Consider the following 20,930-nt stretch of genomic DNA (forward strand, 5'->3'; position numbering starts at 1 on the left):
TTATACTTAGAATATTTATATTAAATTTAAAGTTAGCATATCGTTTACATATATATATATATATATATATATATATATATGTTCATTATTTATAAATTCATTTCGGTGTATATGTAGGCCCAAAACCAAAAGACTTAAATGTCATTAATAAATTTTTATAAGTTATTGAGAAAATTGTAATTTTCATGAAGGGGAATGATCATCTTTCAATGGTATTGATTTTAAAATTGATTCTTATCTTATATTCTAAATGTTACATAAAACAAATCTTGATAGTTGCTGTGAAGTTATTCTATATTGTAAGAGTTTTTAAGAATATTGATTTTCATTATTAAAATCAACTTCAGTTTAGATAAAATTAACATTTTTATCCCAGTTAAACCAAGAACAAAATTAATTCATCCGAAACCAAAACTAAGTTCAAAAATAATAGAAAAAATCATATCTCTTAAATCAAAAAAAAAATCACGACCAAACCGAAATCAAAAACCAAAAGAAAACAAAAGTTACAATCAAACCGAAAATTTAATGCAAATGCATAAACATATTAATGAATAAACATATATATTTTTCAAAATAACAAATCCCGTGCTTTCAAAGCGCGGGTCAAAATCTAGTATAAACTTAAATGACTTGATTAAAAGTAAGATACTTCATAAGACATGATGTAGTAATAAAAATTATTGGTAACCCGTTAGTAGAATATGGGTGTTCAATCTGGTAAAACTGAACCAATTGAAATTGAACCGAACTGAAATAGAAAAAGTTGTTTAGATTTGGTAATATCGAATAAACCAAATGAATATTACCTTTAAGAAACTGTAGTATGTGAGTAGGGTGGACACTTTACCCGATATCCGAAGCCGCATCCGAAGCCGATCTGAAAAACCCGAACCGAAATCCGAACGGAAGTAGCAAAATATCCGAACGGGTATTGAATTAAGAGAGATTGGATATATAACCTCGAATGGGTAATATCCGAACCTGAATGGATATCCGAAGATAACCTAACATATGTATAATTAACCTTATATTTTTAGTTTACAACTCTCATTTTATATAAAATATTTATATTGACACTACACATACTTTAAGTTCATATGATATACATACAATAATGAAGAAAATAATTTTCTACTCACTTAAAATGCATGGTAAACTTTTTATTTCAAGGATTAACAAAAAGTTACATCCAAAATTTAAAAAACAATAACCAAATTAATGTCTTTTTAGTTTCAAAATGTTATGTCCAAATCTATTAACCATTCAATCTATTACCAATAAAAAATTAGTCAAGTGAAAGTTATGTTTTTAAAAACAAGAAATTTGAGAAATGAAAATTTTAATATTTTTTTTCAAAATATAAATATCTGAACCCGATCCAAAATTACCGAACCCGAACTAAAAATATCCGAACATGACCCGAAGTTCAGAAATACCCGAACGGGTTCTACACATCTATACCGAAATACCCAAAAATTCAAAATACCCGACCAGAACCTGAACGGATACCCGAACGCCCACCCCTATATGTGAATATGGTTCAGTTTATAGCCGATCAAACCAAACAAACCGAAGAAACCTATTAGCTAAAATATATTAGCATACTTATATTTAAATTTTATAATAAAATAAATAATATATACATAGTTCATTTTAAAAATATGATATTCATTTATAAAAAATGTTTTAATAATTTTTTTATTTATTGCAGTTGAAAAAATATTTTATTTTTGTCATTTTCATCAAATTAAATAAAATATATTTTTATTGGTATATATTTGTGTTGAAGTATAGTTATTAAATAATATTACTATTTTTTATTTTATTTTTTATATTTAAATAAAACAGAAAATATTCTTTTTAAAAGTTAGAGTGTGCAATATATATATATATATATTTATGTGTTAATAAATCTGATTTTTAATCATATAGACTAAAATTTGTTATAAAAAGTAAATATAGTTATGGTTTTGGTGTAAAACCAAATAAACCGAAAACAATTATTATATAAACCGGACCAAACTAAACCAAAGTAGATATGATATGAATATGATAGCTAATTTTTGTAAACCGAAATACCAAAAAAACTGAAATAACGAAACCAAAATCCGGATTGAACACGCTAGTACATATTAATACAGTGCTAAGAAAATAAATATCAGGCTAATCACCTTTTAAATCGATAGTTTTAACTATCCCTGCAACTTTTGTCCAGACCGAACGGGACGAACCAAAATTTTTGGTTTTCAGTTCGGTTTCAGTTTTGGATTTAGTTTAGTTCGGTACGATTTTGAAAAGTAATTCGGTTTTTGGTTCTGTTCGGTTCGCTTTTCGATTTTCAAAAAAAAATTTTAAAAAAAAATAAAAACCGAAAAATCCAAAAATAACCAAAAATAACTGAAAAACCGAACCTAATTTAACCAAAAAAAACCAAAAATATCTGAAATTAACCGAAATAACTGAATTTAACCAAAAATAGCCGATTTTGTTTTTGAAAAATTAGACCGGAATTAACCGAAAACCAAAAAAATGGTTATTTTCGAAAATAATTTTGAAAACCAAAATTAACCGATAACCGAACCGAACCGAAATTTAATTCGGTTAATTTCAGAATAGGTTTTAAAAATTTTGGTTAACCGAAAACCGACGATTCGGTTCGGTTTGGTTTCGGAAAACCGAAGTCGCGGGCTAGTTTTTACTGTTTGCCAACTTTTGTGAACTACTGAGCATGTTAACTCAAATATATTTTAATCATCGGTTTAACAAGTCAAAATAAAACGTAACATGTTTACTAAATCTGTATTGTTTGATCATTCTATGTAACTTGTTATTATCATGCTAAACAAAGTTTGAATCAATAGTAGCAAAGCAATTGAAAATTTAATTTGAAATCAAGATACATCACCTAATTGTTATTTATTTTAAGCAAGCACATAAATTTATGAAAGCTTATATCGAACTGAAAAAGTTTAAGGGATGATATGCATGTCCTATTGTATCAGCTCACCGGTTAACTTGAGCATCTGGACCAGTTATAATTTAAAAGGATGAACCCAATTGGTTCATTCGGGAACCACTTCCGGTTTTTTGTTGCTCCATTTGTCCAACCTTTTAGCAGATTCTTCCACCTAAAGCAAACATAATATCCAATCATTATTGAAGGGTCTCATATCAGTAAAATATAGATGCAAATACGCAGGAATACATAAACTTACCTCTTTTGTCCAGTCTGTTCGAAACGTGATCCATGCTAAAATAACCGTCTGTATAAGAGTTCCACATATCATTCCCGTCCATATACCCTATAACATCAACAAATTTAAACGCTATGATTAGTCTCATTAATAGTTCGAGTCATTGTACAAAAAATAGTTGAATGGTAAGTATTTGAATGTTGAAGTGAAAGGCAAGTGGATTATCTTGCCTTGGCATCGAACTTGAAGTAAAATCCAAAGAGAGCCCCAAGAGGAATTCCGATAATGTAGTAACATCCAACGTTAACTTTGGCCACAAACGTTTGCCAACCGCATCCAACCGCCACACCTTAAATAGAAATTTCTCACTTGTTTTAAGGAAAACAATTTTTTTACCCTGTTTTGGTCTGTGAAACTGTGGTGTTAATAAAAAGATTTTACCAGAAAGGACGGGTTGGATTCCATTGAGGACAAGCGTTAAAGCAAGAAGCGGGCAGAGATCAGAAACTGCAGCTGAAACTTCTTCACCTTCGGTGAAAGCATAGCTCAAGACGTCACGGAACGCCAAGATCACAATGGCTAAGATCACACATGTGATTAACGAATATATGTTGACGATGATAACAGAAAACGATGCTGATTTAGGGTTTCCAGCTCCCAATTCATTGCTCACTCTTACACTGAATTAACAACATCAATAACACCGGTATTTGTACAATCAAATTTAATTGGAAAAATAGAGATGAGAGCTCAGTGTGATTTAGCATTATTTAAGCTGGTGTAAAATGTAAGAGTTTTTTTTTTTTTGCTAAAACGTTAATATCATATAAATATGAAAAAAGAGCTTACAAAGTTGTAATCCAAAAGACAACACTTCCAAAGCAAAAAAAAAAGGAAAAACAAGGAAGTATTACAGGGAGAATTAAAGAGTTTCAAGCACAAAAAAGGAAAAACTGAAGCCTTGGAAGTTTCAAGCACAAAGTTTCAAGCATAAAATGTAAGAGTTTCTATGGTTGTAGGGAAATAAATTGGATAAAGGCGTTCTCAATTCTATATAATTTAAAATTTGAGAGATCCTCATACCTTATCGCTGCGTTGAATCCAACAGATATCATAAACACCCATCCTGAAATCGTCATGCTGAAACACAAAAGAGCAAATTCTGTAATATCGTAACAAATGAAGAAAAATATAGTAATTTAAAAAATTGTAGCTTGTGTCGTCGTACAATATTAAACTATTTCAAGGTTTCACTTATATCGGTATACATCCAAACTCGATACAGTCTATTCTCCGTGGACCTTCTTCTCCTAATTATTTACATTCTACCGGCGAATTTTCTATAACAATGATGTTTTGTTCGATATCTTTAAAACTAAAATTCTAAGAAATGAAAGAATCATATATATTTAAATGCTTACATATGAATTTTAAAAGTAAAATACTACTCATATACAAGTAGGAAACAAATGGAGAGGCATTGTGATGTGACTATATATTATGATAGTACCAGAAGAAGAGTCAAAAGTTGTTCGCCACTAACATAGCTTTCATAGCTACAATACAACCCTACAACAAAACTTCGTTTTGAACTTCTACACAAAGTTTTGTTCTGTGCTTTCCATATCGAATGACAATACTAAAAATGTAATCAAATGATTTTAGAAATCATTCCTCAAAAAAGTTTATAACCATACGTTTTCGAATCAAGAAAAAATAAAGTATGTATTTACTAAAATTATTTTGTCTTATTTAAGAGATGAAATAAATCATATATAAATGTGCAATTTGTCAATTTGTCTACTTGGACAAGAAAAAAGGAATATTATTGTTAATTTGTTTTTATGACAACATAATTGTCAATTTGTTTTAATAGGAAATCTTTTTATGTTATTCTCTATTAATAACTAAAGTACTGTGTATAAACTGTAAAAATAAAAAGTAGAATATGTAAATTAATAAAGTTAACGAAATTAACGAGTCAAATATTTGTTTAAGGAAACATATATTTTTAGAAAAGACTTACCAAATGGAGAGAGAATCAAGAGCTAGCTCCGGATTCTCGAGAAGTCCGGCGAGAAGAACGAGAATCTGAAAATACCAAGTCTCAAGGCATAGCATCACGGCGGAGGCGGCGGAGAGTTTGAAAAAACTCGGTAGCCCCGAGAACGCCTGCACACTAAACCATCTCCACGTCTCACGACACCGATCACTCGTCACGATGTAAACAAACTGAGCCACCACAATAATCCACCACGAGAGGCTGAGCACCAGCGACGCTCCAAGAAGCCCCATGCCAAGCTTGTATATAGCGAGCCAGCTTAAGAGAAGGTGAACGAAGAGCGTGGCCGTTGAGATGTAAGCACTCGGAGCAACGATGCTTTGCGACTGTAGAAACTTTTGGATAGGGAAGTTAACGGCGTAGGCAAAGATTTGAGGGATAAGGCCGTATACGAAAATAGACGCGGCGGAAGCTATCTCCGGCGACTCTCCGAGGAAAAGCAAAATCGGTTTGGAGAAGACGTAGATTAACGTTAGGAGAACGCCGGTGAGAGTGAGCAACACGGTGGATCTCTGGAGATATATGCCAAGCATCTCGTATTTTCTACCTCCAAACGCTTGACCACATAACGTCTCCACCGCACTCCCCATTCCTAACTAACAAAATCCAAAAAAAAAAAAAATCATCTCTAAAACACATAACACATGCAAGACAGAACATAAAGAGATATATAGATGAGGACATCTATCTTAGGGATTTTTGCAAAATTGACCTATAACTTAAAGTCAAACACAAAACTAACCTCCTTTTTTTTTGAAAATTGGTTTTGCCCTATTCACTCCACAAGTTCATATAATTTACGAAAATGCCATCCATTTTTTTTTATTTTTTTTTTCGAAAATGACATTTTTACTCTCTCACCCTCATCATCTTCAAGTAATTACAAGATTGCCATTGTCATCAATACCACAACCACCATGAACAACCAATTTGAAGCTCTTAATGCTCCTAAAATCGATTTACCCTTCTTCTTTTTCCATTCTTGTGACCTAAACACAACATATCTCTCACTTTCTCTCCACAATGAGCTAAAAAAACTCAAGATTTTGATTCTAAAATTTTTATGGTTCATAGAGTCATAGAAACTAACGATTATGGGTGGGTGACTTCCGTTTGTGATTCTGTGTGCTTGGAGAAGCCTTATGTATGCTAAGGAACTTATTTCACTAATTTAAGGTATGACATCGAGTTTTTTTCCAGATTTGTTCGTCAGACGACTTACTTGGGAAGTCGTCTGGCTGTAGACGACTTACCTTTTAGTCGTCTGGCTGTAGACGACTTACCTGGAAGTCGTCTGGTCAACGCAGAGGTTATTTTTGCAATTGACTTTGAAATCTGTAGCCTGAGACGACTGAAAGTTAAGTCGTCTACTATTGTTTGGTTTCAAAAAAAATTCCAAAGAACCTAGACGACTTACATTTCAGTCGTCATAGGTTAGTTTTGTATTTGACTGGATAATTTCAGAAGTTTGACTTCCCCAGACGACTTACATTTCAGTCGTCTGGCGAAAATTAAAATAATAATATTTTTTTTAAAGTAAACGACTTACAATTAAGTAGTCATAGGTTAGTTTTGCAATTGAAAAAAAAACTTTAAGATTTAATTATACACAGACGACTTATAATTCAGTCGTCCACCAGACGACTTAATTGTAAGTCGTCCAGGATTTTTTTCCGAGATTCTGGTCAAACCTCGTAAATCCTGGACGACTTACATTTCAGTCGTCTCGTGGACGACTGAATTATAAGTCGTCTGTATATAATTAAATCTTGAAGTTTTTTTTTTCAATTGCAAAACTAACCTATGACGACTTAACTTTAAGTCGTCTACTTTTAAAAAAATATTATTATTTTAATTTTCACTAGACGACTGAAACGTAAGTCGTCCAAAAAGTCAAACTTGTGAAATAATCCAGTCAAATGCAAAACTAACCTCTGACGACTGAAATGTAAGTCGTCTAGCTTTTTTGGAGTTTTTTTTTAACCAAACAATAGTAGACGACTTAACTTTCAGTCGTCCGAAATAACAGATTTCAAAGTCAATTGCAAAAATAACCTCTGCGTTGACCAGACGACATATAGTTTAGTCGTCTAGACAACTTAGATTGAAGTCGTCCGCGTCTTCTCCACTAGTTTTTAAGTCTTCTACGTTAGTTTTTGAATAACTTGTATTTTTAAGAGTGATAAGTAACTTCAAGATATGTAAAACTCATATTTACAAAATATGTTCTCTCCCTTAGTTTTACTAAATTTGACTAAGTTTTTCAATGCAAACTTATAAAAAATATGATATGCTTTGACTAGTTACTATTGTTTGTTTCCATCTCTTACCAACATTCTTGTTTATTAAGATGAGAAAAAGGTCATTGGAGTTTATTATTGCATATGAGAGATCCAAAGATAAGAAAAAGGCTACTGAAGTCTATTATTTCATTGATTTGTAAATGTGTAAACACATTGTTAGCACATTTAATACATCTTGGAAAACATTATTACTGATTTTACAAAAAATTTACAACTAAAAGAGTATACATGCAATTCATAAAACAGATCACAAACAAAACTATTATAGATCATTCATCTACAAAGACAAGCTTGGATTCCACTTGAGTAGACAAGACCAGACAACTTTTAAGAAGTTTAGACGACTTCTAAGAAGTCCAGACGACTTCCAGGAAGTTCAGACGACTTTGCCAGAAGACTTTTAGGAAGTTCAGACGACTTCCAGACGACTTTACAGGAAGTCCAGACGACTTTACAGGAAGTCCAGACGACTTTTAGGAAGTCCAGACGACTTCCAGACGACTTCCAGATGACTTCCAGACGACTAACAAGTAAGTCGTCCCAGAAGTTTTCCAGATCTGAAAAACCTGCATATTAAATCCAGATCTGAAAAACCTGCTTATTCAAAAACGTTCAAATGGCTTAAAAACAGAAAAAATGAGTGGAAGATTATATAAATCTACCTTTACAGAACACACAAAAATACATATCTAAAAATAATAGATCTACCTTTAAATTAGTGGAAGATGAGTACCAAATAATTAAAAACCTGCAAAAAAAAAATAGATTAGTAACAAAGACATGAGACAAAATTGAAAAATTCATATAAAGTTTGGTGTTTTCAAGTCAAAGAGATTAGAGTGGGTTTGGAGAGTTTTAGTTTGGGAAAAAAGTAAGAACTTTATACAACAAGAAGTTACCAAATGAAGAAAAATCAGACATAAGAACTTACCAAAACGCTCAGAAAAATCCAGACGACTTCCTAGAAGTCCAGACGACTTCCTAGAAGTCCAGACGACTTCCTGGAAGTCCAGACGACTTCCTGGAAGTCCAGACGACTTCCTGGAAGTCCAGACGACTTTGTCAGAAGACTTCCAGACGACTTCCAGACGACTTCCAGACGACTAACAGGTAAGTCGTCCCAGAAGTCTTCCAGATCTGAAAAACCTGCACATCAAATCCAGATCTGAAAAACCTGCATATTCAAAAACGTTCAAATGACTTAAAAATAGAGAAAATGAGTGGAAGATTAGATAAATCTACATTTATAGAACACACAAAAATACATATCTAAAATTAATAGATCTACCTCTAAATTAGTGGAAGATGAGTACCATTTGATTAAAAACCTGCAAAAGAGATAGATTAGTAAGAAATACATGAGACAAAACTGAAAAATTCATATAAAGTTTGGTGTTTTCAAGTCAAAGAGATTAGAGAGAGGTTGGAGAGTTTTAGAATGATGAACATTACATTTTTGTTGCAGCCATTTGAGAGGAGGAGAGAGAATGTGTAAATTTTTCTTTATATAGGGAGACAAAAAATCCAATTAGATTAAATATTTTTGACTCAGACGACTTCCTGGACGACTTACATTTCAGTCGTCTGGTGAAGAAATTAAAACAGACGACTTTCGTCCAGAAGAGTTTAATATTTTTAGCGGGAAATTAAATATTTTTAGCGGGAAACTAAAATAGAAGACTTTCCAGACGACTTACAAGTAAGTCGTCTGGACGACTGAAATATACGTCGTCCGGGTAAATTATTTAACAGACGACTGAAATATAAGTCGTCCACACCCTAAACATAACCCCTAAACTTAATTATCTAATTAAACACTTCATAAAACCAAATCAAACTTGAAAAGTGTTTACTATACACAGAAATAAACACATATAGGTGAAAACTAATTTTTGAAAAAAACATTTTAGTTTTCCAAAATCTAACCCTAACAATACATACAATACTACAACATATGTTTGCCAAACTCCTAAACCAAAGTATTTCATGATTCACTACTTCCACTCATATATCTTCAAAACAAATCAATTTTATCATATCTTAATTTATATCAGTTAAAACTGTTTATAATTACTTGATTTTTATTTTTTACGCATCAAAATATTTTTTTACAAGATTTATAAATTATTTTTAAAATAAACTGGTACCAGACGACTTACACTTCAGTCGTCCAGACGACTTACACTTCAGTCGTCCAGACGACTTACACTTCAGTCGTCCAGACGACTTCCAACATCTCAGACGACTCAGACGATTTACTGGGGCTATATTCGTAAAAATGGCTTCTGTTTTTTTGTTTGGTCACAAGGGGCTGAGCTGTAATTTCACTAGGCTTTTAGGTTAGTTTTGCATTTGATTCAAGTTTGGGTATAGGTTTGGAATTAAAATCAAGTTGTGGGTTAGTTTTGGCAAAAACCCCTCTATCTTATGGAGTTTTGTTATACCATGAGACCGTATGCGAAGATTTGTATCCCGGTGTTTCCAAGTGAAGCGGCAGCGAGTTCTAGGTTTCCGAGATGGCCGGAGAATATTTGAGTGGACATGGACATGAGGTAGTTTATCATGTACACGATGACAGCAGGCGCAGCAAGTTTGAAGAGAAGCTTGGATTCAATCATTGTGGCCTTACGAAGGCGGTGAAACAACGGAGTTTCCACGTTGGAAAGCACTCTCTCTAGCTCGCCGTTGCTAGACTCCGTCGAAGGAGAAAGCGGCACCGTTCCATCAGACTGAGGGTGGAGAAGCGGTTGGTATACGCCATCGTTTTGAGATGCGGCCATGAAGAAGCTCTCTCTTATTTTTTGGGCGGTGTTCTGTTATTAGATTATCGCCTAAGGATGTGTGTGGTTTTGTGTATTCTTGTGTAGGTCTTTTGGAGGGTGGCGAGTGGCGGCTTCAAGACAATCTACAAATAGTTTTATGTAATCCACGTCATTTTTCTTCTACTTCATTATTATTTTTCTGAATTCCACTGTTTATTTCAAACTGAATAAAAACAGTATTTTAATTTCCCTTAAATCATATAGTTTGACTGAAGAAAGTCAACAACTAGTGTATCTTATTCTTATAATGAATCATTATTTATAAAAATATCTAATATATATTGATCTGTATAATATTATTTGAGAAGTCATTTTTCTAAGTGTCGCGTTCACGTTAACTCTCACGGTGGTTGAACTACGATATCCCTAATAAAATAAAAAATACATTTAAATATTATTTTTTACTTTTTAAAATTTTCCAAATAAAAATATAAATAAAAAGGAAACATTTATAAAGTTTTAAAAATAATTTAAAAACGAAAAATATATGTATATATAAATATAATTTCATAAAAAATGAAAGTTCACAAAATAGTAATATTCCATTTAAAAGATATCTTTAAGTAACAAAAAATATACTTTTGAAGCAATAAAATATTTTTTTAATCTGCATCTTCGTAGATGAAAAATTATATTTGGATATAATGTGATTTCATAAAAACAAAGTTCACACAAATGATCTTGATATTAGAAAAAAAAATATTTTTCCTTTAAAACATAATTTTACACAATACAAATATATATTTTCAAAGTAATTAAATTTATATATATATATCTATATATTTTCTTAGATGATTACACAAAATAATTAAGTAACATAAACGTATATAGGTTTAATTGACAAAAAAATAATTTTTTATTATTATTATTGAAATGTTTTTTTTATGTTTTTTCATATATTTAGTTTACTATTATATCTTACAATTACGGGAAAATAAATAAATTTTATTTTAATTATATAATATAATTTATAAAATACAATCTTATTTTTACTGCATATTTATATTTTAAGATATATTGAAAAAAACTAAAAATAAGTTTTAGCAATAAACGTATTAACAAATGAACATATTAGCAACTAATTCAACTTATATCTAAAATCATAGATATAACTACAATAAGAATGTATAATTTATTAGCAACTAACCCACCTTATATATAAAATCATAGATGTAACTACAATAAGAATGTATAATTTATTTATTTTGTTTATATAATAATAATTTATTTATTTTGTTTATATAATAATAATTTATTTATTTTAAAAATTTAAATTATATGATGACTTAAAACATATTAACAAATGATAAATAAAATATTAGCTCACTGTTATAATTTAGATCTTTTGTAAAATTTATATATATGCATGAGACTTTAGAATATTATCATTATATTAATTTATGTAATTTGGAATCGGACATTTTAGTTTATTTTTTATTTCACTCTAATCACAATATATCTTAAATTATACATAATCTTAATAAATATACTTATGTATTTAAGACAACAACCAACCTAAAATGCAAATAAGAAAATGAATCAAAAATTAATATATTTACAAAAAATAAATATTATAGTTGAATTCAAATAAATAGACAGAATCCAATATGTCCAAATGACAACTAAATTGACTGTAAAAATAACAAAATCAATTAGATAAATATTTATTTAAAGTAATATGATATAATTAATATAAATTATACCTAGAAATTATAAATTAATTTTAAATTAAAAATAAATATCAATTAATTATTATATTATATTTATTTTATAAATATTTATGTCCATGCATGAGCACGGAAAAATCACCTAATTTAATAAATATGTCTAAATGTTATTATTTATTTTTATTAACACATACATGTACAGTAATATGTTCGGACAAATAATATTTTGGGTTTATTGAAATACCAAGCTTAATTACATCATTCAGAAGTTATTTCTGGCTTCTTGTTACTCCATTTATCTAGCCTCTTGGAAGCTTTTTCAACCTGAAACAAGCATTACATTTTACTAGTCTACAAATGTAACAAATCAATGAAACTTAGATCCAAATGGTAGGCAAAACGTAAACGTGGTTCGTAGCTTGATTATTTAGAAATTTAGAGTGCTTACTTCTTTTGTCCAGTCTGTTCTAAGTATGACCCAGACCAAAATAACCGTTTGTATAAGCGTACCACCAATCATTCCCGTCCATATACCCTGAAACAAGTACAAATGCTATCATTAGTCTTTGGCTACTATTCTCATAGCTGATACAAGAATTGTTAGATATTAAAACAAACAAATGTTAGCTATTCGAAAACAAAATAAAAACAAGATAAGTATCTTGCCTTGGCATCGTACTCGAAGTAAAACCCAAAGAGAGTCCCAATAGGAATTCCGATAATATAATAACATCCAACGTTAACTTTCGCCACAAACGTTTGCCAACCGCATCCAACCGCCACACCTTAAAAAAAAATTCAATTGTAAGAACTAAGAAAAGAGTCATTTATATACTTTGGTTTGCAGTGTATGAAACTTTAATATGTATTCACCAGATAGTACAGGTTGGATTCCATTGAGAACAAGCGTTACAGCCAAAAACGGGCAAAGATCTGAAACCGCAGCTGAGACTTCTTCACCTTCGGTGAACGCGTAGCTCAAAACGTCACGGCACAGCCAAACTATAATGGCTAAAATCACACTTGTGATTAACGAATATATGTTGACGATGATTACAGAAAACGCTGCTGATTTAGGGTTCCCAGCTCCTAGTTCATTACTCACTCTTACACTAGATAAACATTATAACAACAAATTTATTTTTAAACTTACGACAAATTTATTTTAAAATAGTAGCTCATAAATAATATTTAAGTGTACATAAATGATAAAACGTCCATAAATTTATTGGAGGAGATAAAAAAAATTTGTAAACGAGAAGATAAATTGGTTAAACATTCGATTTTATATAATCAAAATTAAGGAAAGGAAGTTGGAACAAAACAGACCTAATCGCTGCGTTGAATCCAACAGATATCATAAACGCCCAACCTGCAATCGTCAAACTGAAACACAAAATAATATGAAAACTACTCTTTATGTTTTCCACAAGTTTTAAACAAATGCACAACTATTATAATTTTTTACATTTTGTTTAGAAAGTATTCTTAAAATATAAATAAAAATTATTCAAGCAAATATAAAATAGACTATAAAATACTATATATTGATTACACATTTTTTAATAAAAGTAAAAGCTACCTAAATATATGAAAATATTATACATATATTGAAACATCAAAAAATCTCTAAACATTTTACATTTTGAAACTTAAAGAATATGTAATATTGTCAAAAATTGAGTTTAATACAACACTAGAACTTGACCAACACACCCGCGCGGGTATTTATTTTTATTTTTTTATAAAAAAATATCTTTTTTATAAGTGATAATCTATATTTTAAAATTTACCTGTTTAAATAAAATTTTAATATGACATTTCTAAACACAATAATTTTATAGTTTATATTGAGTAATTTTATTTTATCTTGTAAACCATCAATTGTATCATCCATATTTTTAGAATATGACATGTATATCCACACAAATGTCTTTTTATTTTTTATGGATTAAACTTTTATGATAATTTATAATAAAATTATTGTATATACTATTAAAAATATATGGTGCCATATATTTTCTACTTTTCAGTGTTTGTCATACTGAATTTTTTTATTGTTAATTATTGTTGTATATACTGAATTTACAATGGACTACTATTTATATGAAAATATATGTAACATAATATATTTACATAACGCATATATATATTATAAATTATTATTTTTATGTGACTTTTATTTTAATTATTACTTATAAATAATAAATATATAAATATATAGCTTTTAAAACAATATTGTTCATTAACTATTTAAAGCTAGGTAGATAATTAATAAGTAAAAAACCCAAAAGGGTAGCTTAATTAATATGAAATTATCAAAATAATTAATTACCATATAATGTATGTATTTAATTATGAAATATATATATATATGGAATTAATTATTTCCAAACACACATCTATATAATAAAATAAGAAAAAAAAAGAATACTAAAAGCTAAGTTTCTTAATTATTGTTTCCATGAGTTTTTAGTTAGATTAATTAATAACTTCAATTGTATGCTATTGTAAGTAAGTTAAAAAAGTAAGAGATATTTTATTTTGTACTTCTCTTTTAATAATATAGATTATAAAGTTTTAGTTTTTCAGTATTAAAAAAGTGCAGACATTATATCCGAAAGATGCGAATGCTATCTTTTGTCAAAATAAGAGATGCGAATGCTATCATGATTTGGTACAAGTTCCGAAATTGAATGGCTCCAATTGTTTGGCAGGAGTATAAAGAAAAGTGGTGAGGGCATAAAACAGAAACGGTAAACCAAGAGCATATTGGCAGAGTTTTTCAAAGTGGGGGTTTCACCATTAAAATATTACTGTCATTTAAATTTAAATGTGAAAAAAATTCTACAAATAAAAAGAAAACCAAGTATTTTGGGTGTTTTGACATTTTATGTGAGTCTCTCAGATGAAAATCTTTTGAGAATTTCTTAACTTCTTCTCTCATTCTCTACTATTTCTTTTTGTTTTTTAATATTTTTGATGAAACAAATCTGATAAGAGACTGTCATTGTGGATACTTTAACAGTAGAACCAAACCAAAATAATCTGTTTAGTTTGATTTTGGGCATAGATTTTATGTGAATATCCAAATAACTTAAAAATAGTAAATGTATTAATCATCTTTGGAATTTTTGTGTATAATTTTGGTGTTTCAAGTATATTATTAGTATTTCATGTTTTTTCAAGTTTAGATTTTTGAATTTTAAATATATTTATGAGTTAAGTATAATTGTATATTTTGAAAAGTGAATATCTAGATCAAACTATATTTAAAGTATTTATCAGTTTCAAAATTAAAATAAAATTGACTAAAAAATGAATACTGAATGAGACATTGTGAATATCGATGTAGTTTTTACTAAAAGATTTGAACCCGATTGGCTTTTACCTAAATCTGATTTGAATACCTGACTGTGCAGAATTTTTATCTTTTTTAAACAGAACGCTGGAGGAATAAATAAGCTAGAACAACTGTGGCACTAGATTAATCTAACTAATGGAATAACATAGTACAATCTACACACACAAAGAAGAGCTTAACTAATAATTGGACTAATAAAAAATGTTTTTGTTCAATTCCATGTATTAATACTTAGTAGTTTATCGAAGATTAAGACAAAACCGGGGAAATAGGACGTATAAATATATTTTTTGTATCTAATAAGAGTAAACTTTCATTTTAATAACCAAACTGACTTGTACTCGTACAAATAGCTTTGTTCTGTGTTACAAGAAGTGTTGAGGAACCATTTCTAAAATCATTTATCCAAAGTCTATAACCATGCGCGTCGACGTCTAATTTCATCAGATCAATATTGTTTGGTTTCGATGAAGAGGCGAAATATACTTGACAATAAAATAAAGATACATATATATAATTGTCCTTTGAACGGAAAAAAAAAATCTAGTCAACAAATAGAAAACGTATTCACCATATATTTTCTCAATTTCTAGTTCAAAATATATTAAATGAAATATTAGTATTTAATTAAATAAAATTCTTAAATATTTAGAACATCCAAAACAGTTAGTGGTTTAAGTAAATCTGAAATAATAATAACAATAATAATAATAATAAAGGAATAACAAGAAAGAGAAAAAAAAAAACAATTAGGGAAAACCATCTCTTGGGAAAAACAAATGACAAGATATTCTAGATGACATGTCTTTCATTTTCTTTTGCTATTATTGATTTTAATTATATTACTAGATTTCGATTCGCGCAACCGCATAAATTTTTGTTTTTATTTATTTTTATATAAATATTTTGTTTTCAATTATAAATTTGTATATATTATAATATATATGTCTATCAATCTTTAAAACATAATAAGTTTACCGTATATTTTTTTATTAAATATATTGTTTCAAACTTTCAAGTGTATTTGTATCTTCTTCTATATATATATTTTGGATTATTATTTCATTATTAAAATTGTAACTATATACATAAATATTAGTAAATTATTATTTTATTGTCATATTCAAAGATATTGTAACATTTCACAAATTTAGAAAGTTTTTTAAACATTAAAATTTTCGCTTCATAGATTTATATTATCGAGTAAATAATTAAACATTTGTTTTTCTTTAATTTTTAAATAAAAATATATAGTTTTAAATTTGTTTTCATTGGTTTAAGGTAGTAAAAATTAATCATTGTTAGATAATATGAGTTTTGTTATTTAAAAAGAAGCTTTATAATTTAAAAAGTTAACATCGACAAATATTTAAATAATTAACATATAGAAATATAGTATTACAATATTAAATTATATATATTTAATTTACACTATCTATAAGTTCATTGGATTATCTATTGTTTAAATCAAATTATTGATAATCCAATAAAAATTTCTGGTAGACCCAAAATTTAAATAATAAGATTAGTGATTAAATGTAACATGACTTTCTAGGAATATGTCCATTAGATCTATTTTTTTAAAAAAATCACACCAATTTTATTCAGATTTCAAAAATAATTGAGAGATTATTCAATTAAAAATTAATAATTTGTTGCCACATTAAGATAAACTCAACTTGAGAAATTCACACTAACATTGCTCTAAAAAATAACCCGTTAAGAATAGTAAGGAAAATAGCTAACCAAAATTCATTCTACTTCACATGATCTATGTTTTAAATTTTTTACACATTAATACATATCAAATTTTGATTATAATCTATTTTTTTAAATTAATAATTTTTTAAAAAAATTATCAATAAAATTTAACAAATACAATTAATTTTTCGAAGTCTAGCTACAATTTACTATTACTTGATAAAAATACTTTGAAAATATTAAAAAAAACTCTTAAAACTATTTTTTTCTAAAACATAGATCATTTTGAAACTTAATAAGTATCATATTTTAATATAAATTAATTACATATGTGAAATTTAATATTAAAAATGATACTTAACTTTAATAACATATGTGAACTTTACTATGATATTTCATAGTGTCATATGAGATTTTTTTCCTTTTTCACCTTTTTAATTTTTATTACTTTTTAGTTGATATGAGAATTCTGTGGGCACAAACCAAGTATTTGTCATTTTTGCTATATTAGATACGTCAAATTTAGATTTGTATTTGGTTTATTAAAAATAAGTATTTGCAATTTCAAGTATTTGCTAAAAAATGGCATATATGCACGTTACTTGCTCTATTTTACTATTTGTTACAAGTAAACTAGTTACAAATTACTTGATAATTTTTTGTAAGTTATTTGATAAATTATTTATTTATTTTAGCTACTTATAAATTTGCACATGAGTATGATACAGGTTTAGTTAGTTCTAATTCAAAACTAAACAATTCTTATATTTTATAAGAAGTTTTTCTAACTTTTCATATGTATTAAATCAATATAGAATAACATTAGATTGGAATGAGAAAAGATATTTATCACATATATAAAAGAAAAAAAACTCTAAAATATTTCTATAAATATACTTTTTGTATAATTCATTACGTTTAAATGATTTATTTTATTATATTTAGTAAAAAAAATTGTTAATGGGTAACAAGCCATGGATAATACGCCAACAACACCAAGTAGTTAATTTTTAATATTGAAACATCTCTGGTGATTTCAATTAGTTGAAACAAACGAGTAGATACTCGATTTGATCAAGACGCGTACTCAATTTTTTTTTTTTGTTGAATGAATATGAGTACTCGACTTTACTGGTCAAGTAAGACTGTAAGAGCCAAGTAGGGAACAAATAATTGTGTCTACCTGTGCTAGTCTGCACTGGATATGTGACTAGAATAGGTGAATTTATATTTTGAAGGAAATCAACATTTATTTTGAAGGAAATGTTCTTGGTCAAAATCTTACCAAACGGAGAGAGAATCAAGAGCAAGTTCCGGATTCTCGAGAAGTCCGGCAAGAAGAACCAAGATCTGAAAATACCAAGTCTCAAGGCAGAGCATCACGGCAGAGGCGGCGGACAGTTTGAAGAAACTCGGTAGCCCCGAGAAAGCTTGCACACTAAACCCTCCCCACGTCTCCCGACACCGTTCACTCGTCACTATGTAAACACACTGAGCCGCCACTATAATCCACCACGAGAGGCTGAGCACGAGCGACGCTCCAAGAAGCCCAATCTCAAGCTGGTTTATAGCGAGCCAGCTTAAGAGAAGGTGAATAAAAAGAGTGGCCGTTGAGATGTAAGCACTCGGTGCAACGATGCTTTGCGACTGGAGGAACTTCTGGATAGGGAAGTTTACGGCGTAGGCAAAGATTTGAGGAATGAGACCGTAGACGAAGAGAGACGCGGCGGAAGCTATTTCCGGTGACTGTCCGAGGAAAAGCAAAATGTTTTCAGAGAAGACGTAGATTGACGTTAGGAGGACGCCGGTGAGAGTGAGCAACACGATGGATCTCTGGAGATAAACGCCGAGCATCTCGTATTTTCTACCTCCAAACGCTTGTCCACATAGCGTCTCAACCGCACTCCCCATTCCTAGCTACAAATTTTCAAAAATCAAAGTTATTACAAAAAAATCCCAAAATCCATAACAGCAAAACACATGTGCTGCTGGTTTTGGGACAATCTGATGAAACATTTGTTTTAGCACTTAATTTCAAATGCTTAATATATATGGATCAGTAGGCCTTCATGTTATCCGAAACATATGTATATGGATCATCCGGTTGTTAAACCTTAACTGTTTCAAAACCTTAGATTTAAGGACGGTTCGCAAAACTTAAAAAACAGTATCATTTTGTTACCATGAGACCGTAGGCGAAGACTTGTATTCCGCGGTTTCCGAGAGAAGCGGCAGCGAGTTCTAGGTTTCCGAGATGGCCGGAGAAGATTTGAGTAGACATGGACATGAGGTAGTTTATCATGTAGACAATCACAGCAGGCGCAGCAAGCTTGAAAAGAAGCTTGGTTTCAATCATTGTGGCTTTACGCAGGCGGAGAAACAGGGGAGTTTCAACATCGGCCAGCACTCTCTCTAACTCGCAGTTGTTCGACTCCGGCAAAGGAGAAAGCTGATCAGGCTGGAGAAGGGGTTGGTATACGCCATCAGTTTGAGCCGAGTCCATGAGATTTTGCTCGGCTTAAAGATGAATAAGTCTAGTGTATGTCTTTTGTTGTGTGGCGGTTGGCGGCTAATATGTACACTCGTGATTATCACTTTGAGTATGTTCTTTCATATAAGATTCTAGTGCTTGTGTAAGCCCACGTCGATTCTTTTCATTACACATCATTCTGTTTTTTTTCCCAAAAGATATACAGTTAAGGCTCAACATGTTCGAATGTTTTTTTTTCTCTACGTTATTTTCTCAACATGTTCGAATGTTTTTTTTTCTCTACGTTATTTTCTTTCAGTTGATGAAAACAATACGTCCTCTATGCTCAAACTTATTATTTTGGAGAAAATGATTCTGACTTGTTTTAAAAGCAAAATAACAATTTTTGAAAACGGAGCCGCCTAATATCACTTTTAAAGAAAAAACTGGTTATACAAAATGGTGAGAAATTTTTAACGGAAGAAAATTTTGGTCCAGTAAAAGAAAGATAATTGTTATAGATGCAAGCACATCCTTTTACTTTTGTAACTAATTGATATGGGCGAGTGATTTCTTATTGTTGAAGTTTTGTTTTGTTATTCTATACAAGGAAACAAATCATCTCAAGCATATCAACCCTATCACTGTTTCACTTGGTCACCCATAGGGAAAACAACCAATTCATACTTCAATAGAACCTTCCAGTCCCGATCAATACATATACTGACGACATATGCAAAAACATACATAAACATAGATTTATTTTAAATTACATACACGAACTAATAAAACTAGGTTAAATCATTCGTTAACTTTTTCTGTTAGTCAAACGTTTGTGGATGATGATATTTCCGTTAATTGAGGCTTACGTGGAGCTGAACTGTCAATTGCGGTTTAAAATAATAATTAATAAACTAATATTAATTTTACTAGTCTTATTATAAATTACTAGGTCCTTGTCCGCGCTACGCGCGGATAGTATTTTGAATTTTTTTCATATTTTTGTACTATTATGTCAATTGTTTAGTTTCATAAAATGTTATATTTTTACTGTAAATTTGGAATTAAAAATCTAATTTTTCCTTACTGTAAAGTAAGTTAATTTTTTTGAATCTTACTACAACACATTATACACGAAGAGAATATAGTTGGTCTTTATATTCTTATTTGGTGTAATATTGAAAATTTTGATGGTTAGTTTAAATAGTTTTTTTAAATTATATATTTTAGGATTGATTTTCGTGACTATATTCTATAATTGTCTTAAAAAATTGTTTGTCCCATATAGACATCCACATAAATATTGACTTCTGATAAATTTGTTCATTGGGATATTTAGTTTCA

General features: G+C 29.5%; 2 protein-coding genes across 3 annotated transcripts; both read right to left on the reverse strand.

Moving 5' to 3' along the window:
• Positions 1–2,851: 2,851 nt before the first annotated feature.
• On the reverse strand, positions 2,852–10,580 carry LOC103835044 (protein DETOXIFICATION 40). Of its 2 annotated transcripts, none has more exons than XM_009111143.3 (7): positions 10,007–10,580; positions 5,224–5,855; positions 4,281–4,337; positions 3,639–3,877; positions 3,428–3,546; positions 3,219–3,305; positions 2,852–3,131 (listed from the first exon to the last, which is right to left on the reverse strand). In XM_009111143.3, the coding sequence occupies exons 1-7, from the start codon at positions 10,340–10,342 to the stop codon at positions 3,066–3,068; spliced, it is 1,536 nt and encodes a 511-aa protein (XP_009109391.2). In that variant the 5' UTR covers positions 10,343–10,580; the 3' UTR covers positions 2,852–3,065. The 2 variants fall into 2 exon arrangements, with proteins under 2 accessions (XP_009109391.2, XP_033148794.1); XM_033292903.1 differs by having other exon boundaries at positions 5,224–5,947; positions 9,987–10,215.
• Positions 10,581–12,182: 1,602 nt separating this feature from the next.
• Positions 12,183–20,665, reverse strand: LOC103835054 (protein DETOXIFICATION 40). The gene is made up of 7 exons (XM_009111155.3): positions 19,299–20,665; positions 18,402–19,033; positions 13,381–13,437; positions 12,925–13,163; positions 12,718–12,836; positions 12,500–12,586; positions 12,183–12,375 (listed from the first exon to the last, which is right to left on the reverse strand). The coding sequence occupies exons 1-7, from the start codon at positions 19,617–19,619 to the stop codon at positions 12,310–12,312; spliced, it is 1,521 nt and encodes a 506-aa protein (XP_009109403.2). The 5' UTR covers positions 19,620–20,665; the 3' UTR covers positions 12,183–12,309.
• Positions 20,666–20,930: the final 265 nt, after the last annotated feature.

The sequence above is a fragment of the Brassica rapa genome, chromosome A01, assembly GCF_000309985.2.
Source record: "Brassica rapa cultivar Chiifu-401-42 chromosome A01, CAAS_Brap_v3.01, whole genome shotgun sequence".
Lineage (NCBI taxonomy): Eukaryota > Viridiplantae > Streptophyta > Magnoliopsida > Brassicales > Brassicaceae > Brassica > Brassica rapa.

Excerpts from the sequence above, each read along its gene's own strand:
- LOC103835054 (XM_009111155.3), bottom strand. The coding sequence starts at position 19,619 with ATGGACTCGGCTCAAACTGATGGCGTATACCAACCCCTTCTCCAGCCT. Across the intron at positions 12,837-12,924 it reads AATCCAACCTGTACTATCTG|GTGTGGCGGTTGGATGCGGT; the intron begins GTGAATACATAT and ends TTTTTTTTTAAG. Across the intron at positions 12,376-12,499 it reads GAACAGACTGGACAAAAGAA|GTTGAAAAAGCTTCCAAGAG; the intron begins GTAAGCACTCTA and ends TGCTTGTTTCAG.
- LOC103835044 (XM_009111143.3), bottom strand. The coding sequence starts at position 10,342 with ATGGCCGCATCTCAAAACGATGGCGTATACCAACCGCTTCTCCACCCT. Across the intron at positions 3,878-4,280 it reads GGATTCAACGCAGCGATAAG|TGTAAGAGTGAGCAATGAAT; the intron begins GTATGAGGATCT and ends TTGTTAATTCAG. Across the intron at positions 3,132-3,218 it reads GAACAGACTGGACAAAAGAG|GTGGAAGAATCTGCTAAAAG; the intron begins GTAAGTTTATGT and ends TGTTTGCTTTAG.